This window comes from Lutra lutra, chromosome 8, assembly GCF_902655055.1.
Source record: "Lutra lutra chromosome 8, mLutLut1.2, whole genome shotgun sequence".
Lineage (NCBI taxonomy): Eukaryota > Metazoa > Chordata > Mammalia > Carnivora > Mustelidae > Lutra > Lutra lutra.
Window position 1 is genome coordinate 128,976,672 of NC_062285.1, and position 12,433 is coordinate 128,989,104.

Consider the following 12,433-nt stretch of genomic DNA (forward strand, 5'->3'; position numbering starts at 1 on the left):
CCGACACGTGGTTGTAGAGATGTCAGTGTTTATGTGGGTGGGGGATTGGGGAGGGAAGCCCTGAGCCAGCTCTTGAGGTGATTAGATCCCAGATTAGCCAAATGTAGAACATGTTTGGGGGTGCAGGTGTTCACTAACACAAACCTCATTTTCTCCTAGTCCTGTTGGTCGTTCTTATCCCTGTCGGGGTTTCATTTTAGGCTTCGGGCGTTGCCTTGTATATAAAAATGCTAAATGTACGTTGAAACGCTATACCAATCAGACCTTCGATAAAGTGATGGGGCCGATGTTGGACGCTGCCACAAGGAAACCCATCTGGCGACACGAAATTTTAGATGCGGATGGTATTTGTTCTCCAGGTAAGGGCCTTTTTAAAAAACCATTTATATTTTTGAAATATGAAAGTTATTCAGCAATATTTCTTAACATTCGGTAAACAGAGAAGAGAAAAGATAACTTACAAAACCGCTTTCCTAACTCAATCAGTGAGGTCATTTTTTAAAAAAGTGTTTTTTGTTTGTTTCTTAAATTGTAGAGAGAGAACACACAAGCATGTGGAGGGGCAGAGGCACAGGAAAGGCATCTCAAGCAGACTCCCCACTCAGCGCGGAGCCCGACACAGGCTTGATCCCACCACCCTGAGATCATGACCTGAGCTGAAATCAAGAGTCAGGTGTTCAACCAACTGAGCCGCCCAGGCACCCAGTGTGGTCCTTTTTGATGAATTTCCCATACAGTCTGTTTTTCTGTGCATACATTTCTACATAGTAGTCCTAGTTATGCTTCTGTACTTAAAATTTTGAATCTCGGGAGAGCCACTTTAAGGAATTGTTTAGAAGAAGGTCGTGTCCCTACATTTACACTGGCATGTCATCATTTGTGCATTTAGCTTAGACCAGCTTTCTTAGAATCTTCTTCCCCTAAAAAGTGGGACTCCGTTTTAATTACAGACGTGTAATGAACTCGCTGACGCAACCCACAGCAGCCGTCCTTGTGAGTCTTACAGGCCAGTGCGGAGACTAGCCTTGACCATCGGGTCATATGTGAACCTATATCCAGTCACAGCCAGGTTAAGGAATCCTGTAAAGAGCTAGGAGGGCATTTGATAGCAAAAGGATCTGACCTAGGCAGGAAGCTCAGGGTAGCCTTCCCTAAGAAAGCGGAGCTGAGATCCGGCGGATGAGTGCAGGTGACCAGCAGATAGGGAGAGGAGTGTGTTCTGAGCCGTGGCAAGGGCTTGTGTAACTTTTAAGCTGCAGGGCTCGTTAGTCAAAACTTCCAAAAGGAGGCCACTGGGAGCGTGGCTCCAGGGAGAGTACAGGGGAGGATGCTAAACGTGAATCTAGAGAGAGAAAGAGAGGGAGGGGCAGGGCACAGACACAAGGCTTTGCAACCATGCTACTATTTTCATTATGATCCTAAAAGCAATGCTGTGGGGGCGCCTGGGTGGCTCAGTGGATTAAAGCCTCTGCCTTCGGCTCAGGTCATGATCCCAGGTTCCTGGGATCGAGCCCCACGTCGGGCTCTCTGCTCAGTGGGGAGCCTACTTCCCTTCCTCTCTCTCTGTCTGCCTCTCTGCCTACTTGTGATCTCTGTCTATCAAATAAATAAAATCTTTTAAAAAATAAAATAAAAGCAATGCTGTGATCAGATGGCATTTTGAAATGATCATTCTGATCACAGTGTGGAAAAAAGAGTAGAAAGGGGCCAAAACAGGGGACACCAGCAGAGAGCTCTGGCCACAAAGCAGGTGATGGGAGCCGCAGTGAGGTGGAGCAAGGGGGTGAGGGGAGGATGCCGGGAGGGGAGAGCCACGTGACTCGTCAGGATGGTGTACGGATGGTGAGTGCTGTGTCCGCTGTCCCCACAGTCCCATGGTGCACGGCTTCCCCTCTGCCTTGCTGCATTTGTTTCCCTCTTAACCTGGGTCAGGTGGTTTGGAAGATAGTGCCATGGCAGTACTGTAGTTCTTGGCCTTTGAGTTTACCAGGGAAAGATGCAGAGAGAGGTGAGAAGAACAAAAAAAAATCAAAGAAATATTTTGATTTCCTCATTGTCCAAGTTAGGTCGGCAGTGACTTACTATTGTTTGAAATAACTACTAATAAAAGTAAGTGGCCTGGACTTGTTCCAACACTCTAGAGATCTATAAAACTGCCACTTACTGGGGCCGCTGGTGTCTCAGTCGGTTGAGTGCCTGACTCTTTGTTTTGGCTCAGGTCATAATCTCAGGGTCATGAGATCAAGCTCCATGTCTGGCTCTGGGCTTGGCACAGAGTCTGCTTGAGATTCTCTCCCCGACTCTGCCTCTCCCCCCACTTGCACACACATGACTGCTCTCTCTAAAATACATGAATAAATAAAATCTTTTAAAAATAAATAAAATCGCCACTTATTGACATGAAGTCAGTATGGTCCCCTACATCAGTTTCTTGATGTTTCACACTCTGTGCTCATCTGATTTTTCAAATGGGCTGGCGCAGTTATAGACGAGTCCTGTGGAACTCTAGCTCACATGGAATCGGCTTTTTCCTTCCTTGTGTGCATTCCATGGACCGATCTAACCGCGTAATTGTAGGCTACAGTACTGTTTGTATTCCACAGAGATGGTAATGACGGGGCTATGATTCCCTTCTCTTCTTCTTAGGTGAGAAGGTAGAAAACAAGCAAGTGCTGGTCAATAAGTCTATGCCCACAGTAACTCAGATTCCTCTGGAAGGAAGTAATGTGCCCCAGCAGCCGCAGTACAAGGATGTGCCCATCACGTAGGTATTGGTTGTGCCTCGGAAATACATAGGAAGATTCAAAAAAGAGAGAGAGAGAGAAGGGCTAGGGGAAATTAGAAGTTACTCTTGGAGGGTTAGAGGGGAGAAATGACAGTTCGGGGTAGTAATAGTTGTCCTGTGGAGACAGCATGGCATGGAAGGAAAATCTCAGCTGTGGAATCGTGGGGGCCTTCCAACCTGGGCTTGAGTCGGGGGCCAGATAGGCAGGGGTTCCAGGTAAGGGGACAGTGAGTGGGAAGGCCCCACGGGCAGAGGAGCACCTGGGTTTGGAGGACCAGTGTACCCTGCTGGGATGAGGCTGTGCAGTACTCGGGAATTCATTCGGTAGATGGTGATATGATCAGATTTGTGTTAAAGAAGTAAATAAATAAAACACACTGGCCGCAGTGTGGCGTCACCATCACAGTGGACGACGTCTGGGCTTTCGTACCAGGTGTGCCATGGGTTACCTTGCGTGGGTGAAGCACTCAAACTCTTGGGCTCAGTGCTTTCATCTGAACAGTGAGAGGCTGGTGCTTGTTAGTCTCCAGATGTCCTCTGGGCTCTCGAATACAGTGAGATATAAGACTTCATGAGATGAGCCACAGGCCAATGGTAGTGGCCACACTGGGACATCAAACTAAAAGGAGTAACAGGATACTCAGTCTAGCCCAGGAACTGAGTTAATCCAGTTCAAGAGGTGGGCCAGGGCGTGACATAGGAGAGCTGGATTCCTAGACAGCGGAAGGCAGTCCAGCAGATCCTTTCAGCACAGAGCCGAGGTCTGCTCTGGGCCAGCCACAGTGCTGCATGTCCCAGGGACACAGAGCTGAGAGATACCACCAGCCTTGCCTGCGAAGAGCCGCGTCTAGTTAGCAAAGACCTACACAAACGCCTAAGTACGGGGACTGTCAGATCATCCTTCGTGGTTTAGCCGAGAACGTTCACTGTACCAGTTACCATTCTGGGCATGATACAGGGGTTAGCTCATTTGTTCTTACCACTACCCTGTGAACCAGGCTCTCTAGATGGCTTTGTTTGAAAGACAGAAACAGAGAGGTTAAATAATTTACCAAGGTCACACAGCTACAAGTGGCAGTCAGGATTTTGAACTCTTCGCGGTCTGGCTTCAGAGCCCGACTCCTGCCCACTCTGCTAAATGCTGCCTTGCTGTGGGCGCCATGAATTTGTCTGTGCGGTCGGAGCACAGGGGAGAAAGTGGGCCCTCTACTTGGGGGAGGGGTCAGGACCCTTGCACCCAATCCTACAGAGCAAAAGCTGTTTCAGAATGACAGAGGTGGTTGTGCTAGCTGGTTTTCTTCCTGTCCTGGAAGAGGAGATCTTTTTTCCTCTTCAAAGCTTGCCCCTCCACTTTCCTGGGTTCTTCATTTAATCTAGACCTTTTTAGGGACCTGTCATTTTCTTTTCTGTCCTTCCATATCTTCAACGAGTTTTCTATCAATTCCTTCCCTATAGGCTAGAAAGTGTGCTTACATATTTGTTATCCTTAAAAGAAAATGCAACCTCCCTGGGAGTTCTGTGATCCTCCCAAGCTGCCACTCTTGGTGTCCAAGCATCCCTTTCCCTTGTCCACAATAAGGGAGTAGCCGTGTGTGAATATGTGTGGTGTGGGTTACATTGCCCTAAGCCTGCCTCGTGATAAGTGTTCACTAAATGTTAGCCATTTCAGAACCAGGACTGTAAAAGGGAAATTGTAACCTTAGAATTTAATGTTGAGAAACAAAAGGCACGTTTCAGAGTCCAGAATGGCAATGTCAAAACATTTTGTGGTTGATATTAAATAAAATATGACCTGTGAGCGATAGGTTCACAAAGGGCAGTTTGAAAACTGTTTTTGGTGACTTCCTCTTAATATTAGCTACAAAGGGGCAACGGATTCATATATTGAAAAAGTGATGATCTCTTCAAATGCCGAAGATGCTTTTCTGATCAAAATGCTGCTGAGACAGACCAGGCGTCCAGAGATTGGAGACAAATTCAGCAGCCGTCATGGGCAAAAAGGTAAATTGTGTCGTTCTTCAACTTGTTTATAAAACTGAAAATAGTATTTATTAACCACATGCATGAGAAATGTTGTATAACCTTCCCCTGTTAAAGAAAATTTAGTCCATTCAAAAAATTATTACATTGGGATCAAAATTATGCTTGTTTTGTACCTTAGGTTAACCTATTGATATTTTAATGGCATTGAAAAAATGTACCACAGAATTGCCTCTCTTTGCCTTTATCTCCTTCTTTAGCAACTGCTCCCCCCCCCCAAGATTATGATTCCATTCTAGACAGTGTACCCACTAAAGTACAGGTAGCTGTTTGAAAAAATAAATAGCAAGACCTATTTCTCATGGAAGGTGCATATTTCCAGTGCTGTCTGTTGGGCCATGGTATTGTAGGAGGTCAGCACGAGAAGGCACCTCCAGGCCCCGTGGGGAGGTGTGAGGAAGTGCAGACCCCGGGTGCCAGTAGCCATCCCAAGGTACCGACCAGCAGCCCAGGTCTCCCGACACCCACGCAGCGCCCTCCTTGCCCGCTGCCTCGCGGTCCTACTCCTGGATGGGTTTCTCCACCAGACGGTACTGGCAAGCCCCATTCCTCGCTGGTGGTTGCCGATGAGTTCTCCTGCACTCATGGCTTTGTTTTGTCTTTTTATCTTCAGGAAACAGCGCTGTGTCACTACTGATTAACTTATTCTCAGTAGGGTCCCTTTTAGTTGTATATCTACCACACTGCTGAGTGGAATGTTGGCCCCGGGGGCTTGAACTGTGGCATGTCTGCCGCTTACCTCGTTGAAGAACCACAGGAGCAACTAACACTTTTGTGGCACTGACTGTGTGCCTGGCAATGTTCTCCACACTTTCCATGTACTGACTCACTCGGGTGAGTGCCTTCTCACCCAATCCTGGGAAGTCGGTGCTGTTTTCTTCTGCATAGTAGAGGTGCAGTGACGTGACTCGCTTGCCTGGTGTCCCCAGTCGGTGGTAGATGTGGTTTTTGAGCCCTCGCCGTCCGTCTCCAGAGTCCACACTCCTTCCTGAAAGCTGTGCTGTGCTGAGTGGCAAGCAGTTAGTGTTGTGCCAGGAACACAGTAGGTGCTCAAAAAGAGAGCAGCGATCACTAGATCACGGACGCTGCTTGTCATGCCTTCTGCTCTCCTCTTCACTGGGAAATTCCTAGTGTGATGTCTTCTTGTTTTTAATTGATAGGTCTGAAGATAATTGCATCTTATGTTCTTGCTGATTTCAACTTTTATTTGCTAAGCAAGTGTATATGACAATTTGTTTAGTCAAATGAATCCAGCCTTAGTTGTCATTCCTTCCATCAGTGAAACTGTTCCAGACCAAGATAACTGTTTCATCAAAAACATTTTTAGTTCAGATGACAGACACAAGATTGTTTTGGCCTGTCAGTATCTTATTAAAAAAAATTCATTTTATTCATGTGAATTTGACACTTCTACTTCATACAATTCCCTAAGATGCTAACTCTTCATACCTTTTCAGTGTTTGTAAACATTTCTTGAGATTCTAGTGTTTTCTACTGCTAGCCAGTGAAAAACAAATTCTCTGTATTGAAACTATTTCTCCCTTTCTCTAGGTCTAGACAGTTTCTGAGATGCGCTCCTAAGTTATTCCATAATCCTGTTCACAGCCTCTATTTCACTTGACCTGTTCCCTGGATAAGGGCAAAGTTTGGTACTCTTCGTATAACATGTTGGCACTGGAAAATTTACAAGAATGCACCCTGTAAGAGAAAGTTTCCATTCTGAATCTGTTTACAAACTTCACATATCCCAAATCCTCATGTTTTATTCCACTGGAGTATTACGCAAAGAGTGGAAGGCTGGCAAAGATTTCAGTGATTATCCACTCTGTTCTGTAACTTCACTAAACTTGAGGACAGGGATCATATGCTTGTATTTTAATGAAGCCTGATAGAGCCTTTCTCATGAGGATACCTGATAGGTAGTTGATAATGGTTGAATATATGAGTAAATTGAAGGTAGGGAAATGAAAGGGGAAGATGTGGTCCTCTTGATGGACTGATTTTACTCAGGTTTTCATCTATAGATAATGTGTGAGCATGCATGTGTATAGTGTAGACGAAACAGTACTTTTGAAAATGAGAAACACACTTGTTAGTAAGCTGCTGTAAACACAGACCTGTATAGGTACAGGTAAAATGTCAGCAGGTTTTTGTGCTCTAACATTTGTCAGACTATTAGTATGATAAGGATAATGTTCATTGACAGAAGTGGTTTCCAGTCTGCAGTGATGTGACACAGCAGATTTTGGAGATCGGTTCAACCTTAGTGGGACTTGATTTTGTACTTCTCCATGAAACGGAAAGAAGCCCTCTTGGGGTTAGGTGACCTTTCACTTGTAGTGAGGAGTTTATCTCACTAGTTTTCTTTTCCAGATGGCTTTTAATCCAAGGATGAAAACCTGATTAGCCTCGATTTCCCTTGATACCCCCTTCTCTTACAGCTTCATCAGATTTATTGAAAAGATGGGGGGAAAACGGGCAAACAAAAAACAGGTAGCGTAAGCCTTAAGAAAGTGATGGAAGGATGATGTAGGACCCGTACCTAAGCATAGTTTTTGTTTCTTTTAAGTATGGGTTTTTAATCAGATAATAAATGCACTGGTTTAAAAGGTCAAATAGTACAGAAAGGGGGGTTTGAACTGAAAAACATCAGTCTCTGCCTTTTCTCCAGTTCTGGTTCCCAGAAGCAATTTCTTCTTATTTTTACCTTCGTATTTCAAAATAGTATTTTTAAGCAGCTGTATCTTCATTCATCCATTTTAGAGATGACATATTGATTTTCTGTTATGGGAGACAGGAGGAGCGAGCATTTCACTGCCTCTCTTTCTTACTCCCCACCTCCATTCCCTGCACAGATGTATCATAATTTGGGGTTATTTAATTATTTAAATTGCATTATTATGATCACATAAATATTGTTCACCCCCAAACCAAGTAGTTGAGTGTGTTTTCTCTATTGTGTAACTGTACTTTTTCAGAAGTTAATAATTACCTTGTTTATAAAATTTGCTCAATTTTCTTATTCCCGTTACCGTGTTTCATACCATCAACAGCCTTTCAACAGAATTTCCCACATGACCACTCGTCTGCTAGGACCATTTCCCTCTCCCCTCCACCAGAAGCCCCCCTGTTCAGCGCCCCGTTCTTCCTGCTCCACACTGCAGTGGTTTTCCTCTAAGCCCCAGCTTCCCAGTCAGTGTGTTCAGAATGGATCCCCACAGGCCAGGGGGAGCGGAGCCTGGCTCAGCAGGGGTCCTGAGAGGCCTCATCTATGTGCCCCAGAAATGTTTTCAAGAAAGGTTAGAAAGTACTCTGCGTTCGTTTGCCTCTAACCAAGTACCACAGACTGAGGACTTAAACAACAGAAATTTATTTTCTCACAGTTCTGGAGCCTGAAGTCCGAGGTCAAGGCCGTGGCAGGTTTGGCTTCTTCTCCTACCTCCTTCTGTGGCTTGCAGGCAGCCAAGTGGTCCCTGTGTCCTCACACGGTCTTTTCTCTGTGTGCCTGAACCCTGATGGCTCTCCCTCTTCTTACAGGGGCACAGCCATATTGGATTAAGGCCCACCCCATGACCTCATTTAGCCTTAATATCCCCTTTAAAGACCCTGTCTCCAAATAGGGTCACATTCGGAGGTCTCCTGGGGGTTAGGACTTCAACATAGGAATCTGAAGGTGGGGGACACATTTCATAAGACACACTAGATATGCTCAGTGGTAGTCATTTATGGAAATCCCATTTGAACCCCTTGTGCTTGGCTCATCCCATGTCATCCCCACTCCCGACCTTCCACCACAGTGGAATAGTCTGTTCATTCAATTGCTTGAGAAAGGATGCACTAGAAGTTTTTTTTTTTTTAAGATCGTGTATATCTGAACATGTTCTGCCCTCATACTTGATTTATATTCTGGTTGGTTTTAGAATTCTAGATTAAAAAATTCTTTAAGATTCTAATGACATTGCTGCATTATCATCTGGATTCCATGTTACATTATTTTTCCTGATCTGTGTGTATGTGCACCCTGTTTCACTCTCTTTCCCTTCCTTCCCCCTCCTTACTTGCCTCCCCCTCCCCACAAAGCTTTTACTATCCTTCTTCTGTTCTGGGAATTCTAAAATTTTCATTTCTTGTCCTAGGAAATCAGGTACCCTTTCTGGAAGTTCAGGGTCCTTCCACTTTTGGACATTCTCTTATTTTGTTGATAATCTCCCTTCATCATGTTCCTCATTGTCTATTTCCTTATCTTCTTGATTTTCTTTGTAGGAGATTTGAATTTTAGTTTCCAGATTTTTTTTTTAAAGATTTTATTTATTTGTTTGACAGAGGGAGATCACACGTAGGCAGAGAGACAGGCAGAGAAAGAGGAGGAAGCAGGCTCCCTGCTGAACAGAGAGCCCGATGTGGGGCTCCATCCCAGGACCCTGGGGTCATGACCTGAGCTGAAGGCAGAGGCTTTAACCCACTGAGCCACCCAGGCGCCCCTAGTTTCCAGATTTTTTTAACCTATTTTAATTTCTACTAAAAATTTTAAGTTTAATTTTTAGTCTTTTTTTATAGCAGTGAGTATATATTTTTAGCATTATTTTCATTTTTAGTTTTAGTTTTTTGTTTGTTTTTCTTTTTTCTTTTCAGCTTTCTTCTGTTCCTAATTGTCTGTATTCCTTGAGTCTTCCCCTTCTGTGTGTTTTCGGGTCTGATTGTCATTGTGTTTCTGTTAAAATAATTTTATATGTGGTTAAATATCCGGAATACCCTGTTGGCTAACTTAGGTAAGTACATTTTAGGTTCACCGAGGATAGGAAACACACCCTACTAATTTATTTTACTTCCAAAGCACCCAGCACAGCACTTTGCCTATAATGTGGTTTCCCGTGACTGTGTTTGTGGAATAATTTATTAAGTAGAGTATCTTAAATGTACAGACACAATAAGCCAAAATCATCTTCCCCAAATTAGTGCAACTTATTCTTCCTCATGATTATCAGAAGTGGGATGGGTCATCGTTGTCTAGACTGGTGTCGGAGCCTCACCACCCAAGGCTCCAGCTCCCCAGGCATAACGAAAATCACAAGCTCCCTGGGCTTTTCCAGCTGAGTCACTAAGTATGCATGCCCACCCCGGGCACCGATGGGAATGTGTCTTGACAGCCCCAGAGAAATCTGTTTTGTCATATTTCAGTCACCACTGTGGGCTCAAAACTCTGCTGGGCTCATAGGAGCTAGAAAGGACATGCCGCCTCTGTTAAGGCCCACCAAGAGTTGTCTCTGCCCCTGAAGCAGCAAGAGGAGTACAAAGGGTCACATGTGGCCACAGGCTAAATGCCATGAGGAAGACCAGTAGTGAGAGACCAGGTGGGAGTTATTTGTGGGTAGGAATAAAATCTTGGAGTTTGAAAAGACCTTTTAGACGTCTGGTCTGGGTCCATCTTCCTGGAATAAGAATTCTTTTAGCTTATCTTTGGCAGGTGGTTTTCCACTTTGTGTGTGCTGGTGAGGGGAAGCCCCTCCTGCTTTCCAAGGCAGCTGCTCTGTGGTGCTCCCATTCTGATGGTTCTGTGGAGCCCGAGTGCGCTGCTCTGGAGTGTACAGCCGTCATCCTGCCCTGAGCTGTGTGGGTCCTGAACGGATGCCTTCCCCTTTTCTGCATGGCCGCCCTCTGTTCAGCATTTAAAGAAGGCCTTCCGGTTGGGAAAAAGTGGGGCAAAGAGGTAGAGGTCTTGAGCCCTAATCAAACGAGCTGTTTTGTCTCTTTATGCCTTGGTCACCCCGTCTTTGAAATGGGGACAGTTGCCTAGGAGTTGTCACTGGGATTGACGGAATCGATGTGTGTAGAGCAGCAAAGCCAGTGTCTGGTGCACAACCAGCAGCCAGGAAAGGTGAGCGGCCGCTGTTAGGCCTGTCCCAGGTCCCTTGCAGAGCAGGCAGGAAAGGAAGGCTCGAGACTGGGTGAGGTGGATGCAGCGGGGCCTGGGAAATGGGTGGGCGAGTCACGGGGCTTGTTGACCCGCAGGGACAAACAGGAAGAAGCCCCTGGGCCTGGCTTTAAGCTTGGTAAGTGATGGCACCAGTCACAGAGCGGCTTTGTCTCATTGAACTTGAGGTGATAGAGGATCATCTCAGGTGCTGATGTCATTAGCTCGTTCATTGATCGCGCTTTCACGTTGTCCCAGGCAGGCACTGTTCTGGGTACGGGAAACGCAGAGGTCAGCAGGACTGACAGGGTCTGTCCTCTCCTGGAATGGGAGTGTGTGCTCAGGAGGAGCACTGCCAGAGTGGGGGCAAGTGATGCCCTCGGGCGGTGCTCTGGAGGCCCAGCCAGCAGGACTTGCTGGTGGCTGAGGTGTTGGGCGAGGAAGGGCAGGAACTGAAGGTGAGGACGAGGCCTGAGCAGCTGCTGCTGCATTTACCAGGTGGCGGCAGACTGGGGAGGGGTGTTAGGAGTTAGGCAGGGGCAGGGGTTGAGGATTTGGGACCTCAGGTCTGAGAGAACCCCAGGAGACTCCAAGTAAAGATGTTAGGTGCACACTTGGATATAGAGTCTGGAGCTCCAGGGAGGGGTGAAGGCTGCAGATAAAATGTGGACTTCATGTGCATGAAAATTTGTAGCACTTTTTACCTTCTGCATTAGTAGGTTTCAAGCATTTTCCTTCTGTCCTTAATCTTCTCAGTCTAATTGGTATCGTTACTCCTACTCTGTAGAACCTGAACCATGAGGCTCAGGGAGATGATGAGTAGCTTACCTACTGCAGCTCGTTGCCGGCAGAGTCAGGATTCAAATCCAGGTTTTTGGTCTGGGTACCTTTCCTACTCTGGTAAATCTCGTTAAAGGTGACTCTTGTCTCTTCTGATTCACTTTGCCCCCAGATTGGCATATTCCCTGGGAATCCCCCCGCCTTGAGAGAAACAACCTTTTCTTGAAACTGAAACCTCTTATTTTTTACATCTTTCCTGTATCTCCTCCTTAAGGCGGTCATTTTCTCAAAATCCCCATTCTTAGATAAGCAGGTTTACAGGCTGTTCTCTACCACGAGTCTGAAGCCCGTACTAATCCTTGCGTACTTCGTTCCAGAACTACCTGCCAAACCCCCATATTAAGACAGACTAGTAACATAAAGCTCTTTGTCAGGAACCCCTTCCCTTCTAACATCAATTCATTGTAAAACACAGTCCCTGTTCCCTTTTTTCATCAATCCTCTGGCCAGGCTTTCATGGCCTTGGTTAAAATTCTGTCAAAAATTTGAGCAGATATTGAAAGGAAGTAAATTGTTGAGCCCTCAACTTTGACCCTCCCCCTGATTCTTCTGGCTGGCTGGGATAGTTGGGGCCCTGAGGGACAGTGAGGACAGTGAGCTGTTTTGGAGCATTCACGTGCGGTGGACACAGTTCTTGGCATCTGCAAAGAACCATAAGATCCAGCCGCCTTAGTGTAGCTGGAACTGCTTCAGGCCTAGGATAGCTGGATGTTGGCAAATGGGATGTGAAGGGGTTGGAGAAGGTAGTCCCCAGCCTCAGCCGTGCTCTCTGAGGTTGTCATGAAATGAACTGACAACGTTCCCTCATGCTGGGAGTGAACGGTCACACCACGATTCCTGCAGTGATTTGGTTCTCT

The 12,433-nt window shown here is 46.0% G+C and overlaps 1 protein-coding gene across 4 annotated transcripts in view; it reads left to right on the plus strand.

The window, feature by feature from the left end:
* Positions 1-12,433, plus strand: part of POLR3B (RNA polymerase III subunit B) — a 132,778-nt gene that overhangs the window by 71,422 nt on the left and 48,923 nt on the right. For all 4 annotated transcript variants that reach the window (XR_007129397.1, XM_047741197.1, XM_047741195.1 and 1 more), the window contains exons 21-23: positions 201-359; positions 2,647-2,764; positions 4,644-4,786. Coding sequence is in view for 3 of the 4 variants with exons in the window: in XM_047741197.1 (XP_047597153.1) it covers positions 201-359; positions 2,647-2,764; positions 4,644-4,786 (420 nt within the window). In the remaining variant the exon portion in view is untranslated. The remainder of the gene's footprint in view (positions 1-200; positions 360-2,646; positions 2,765-4,643; positions 4,787-12,433) is intronic.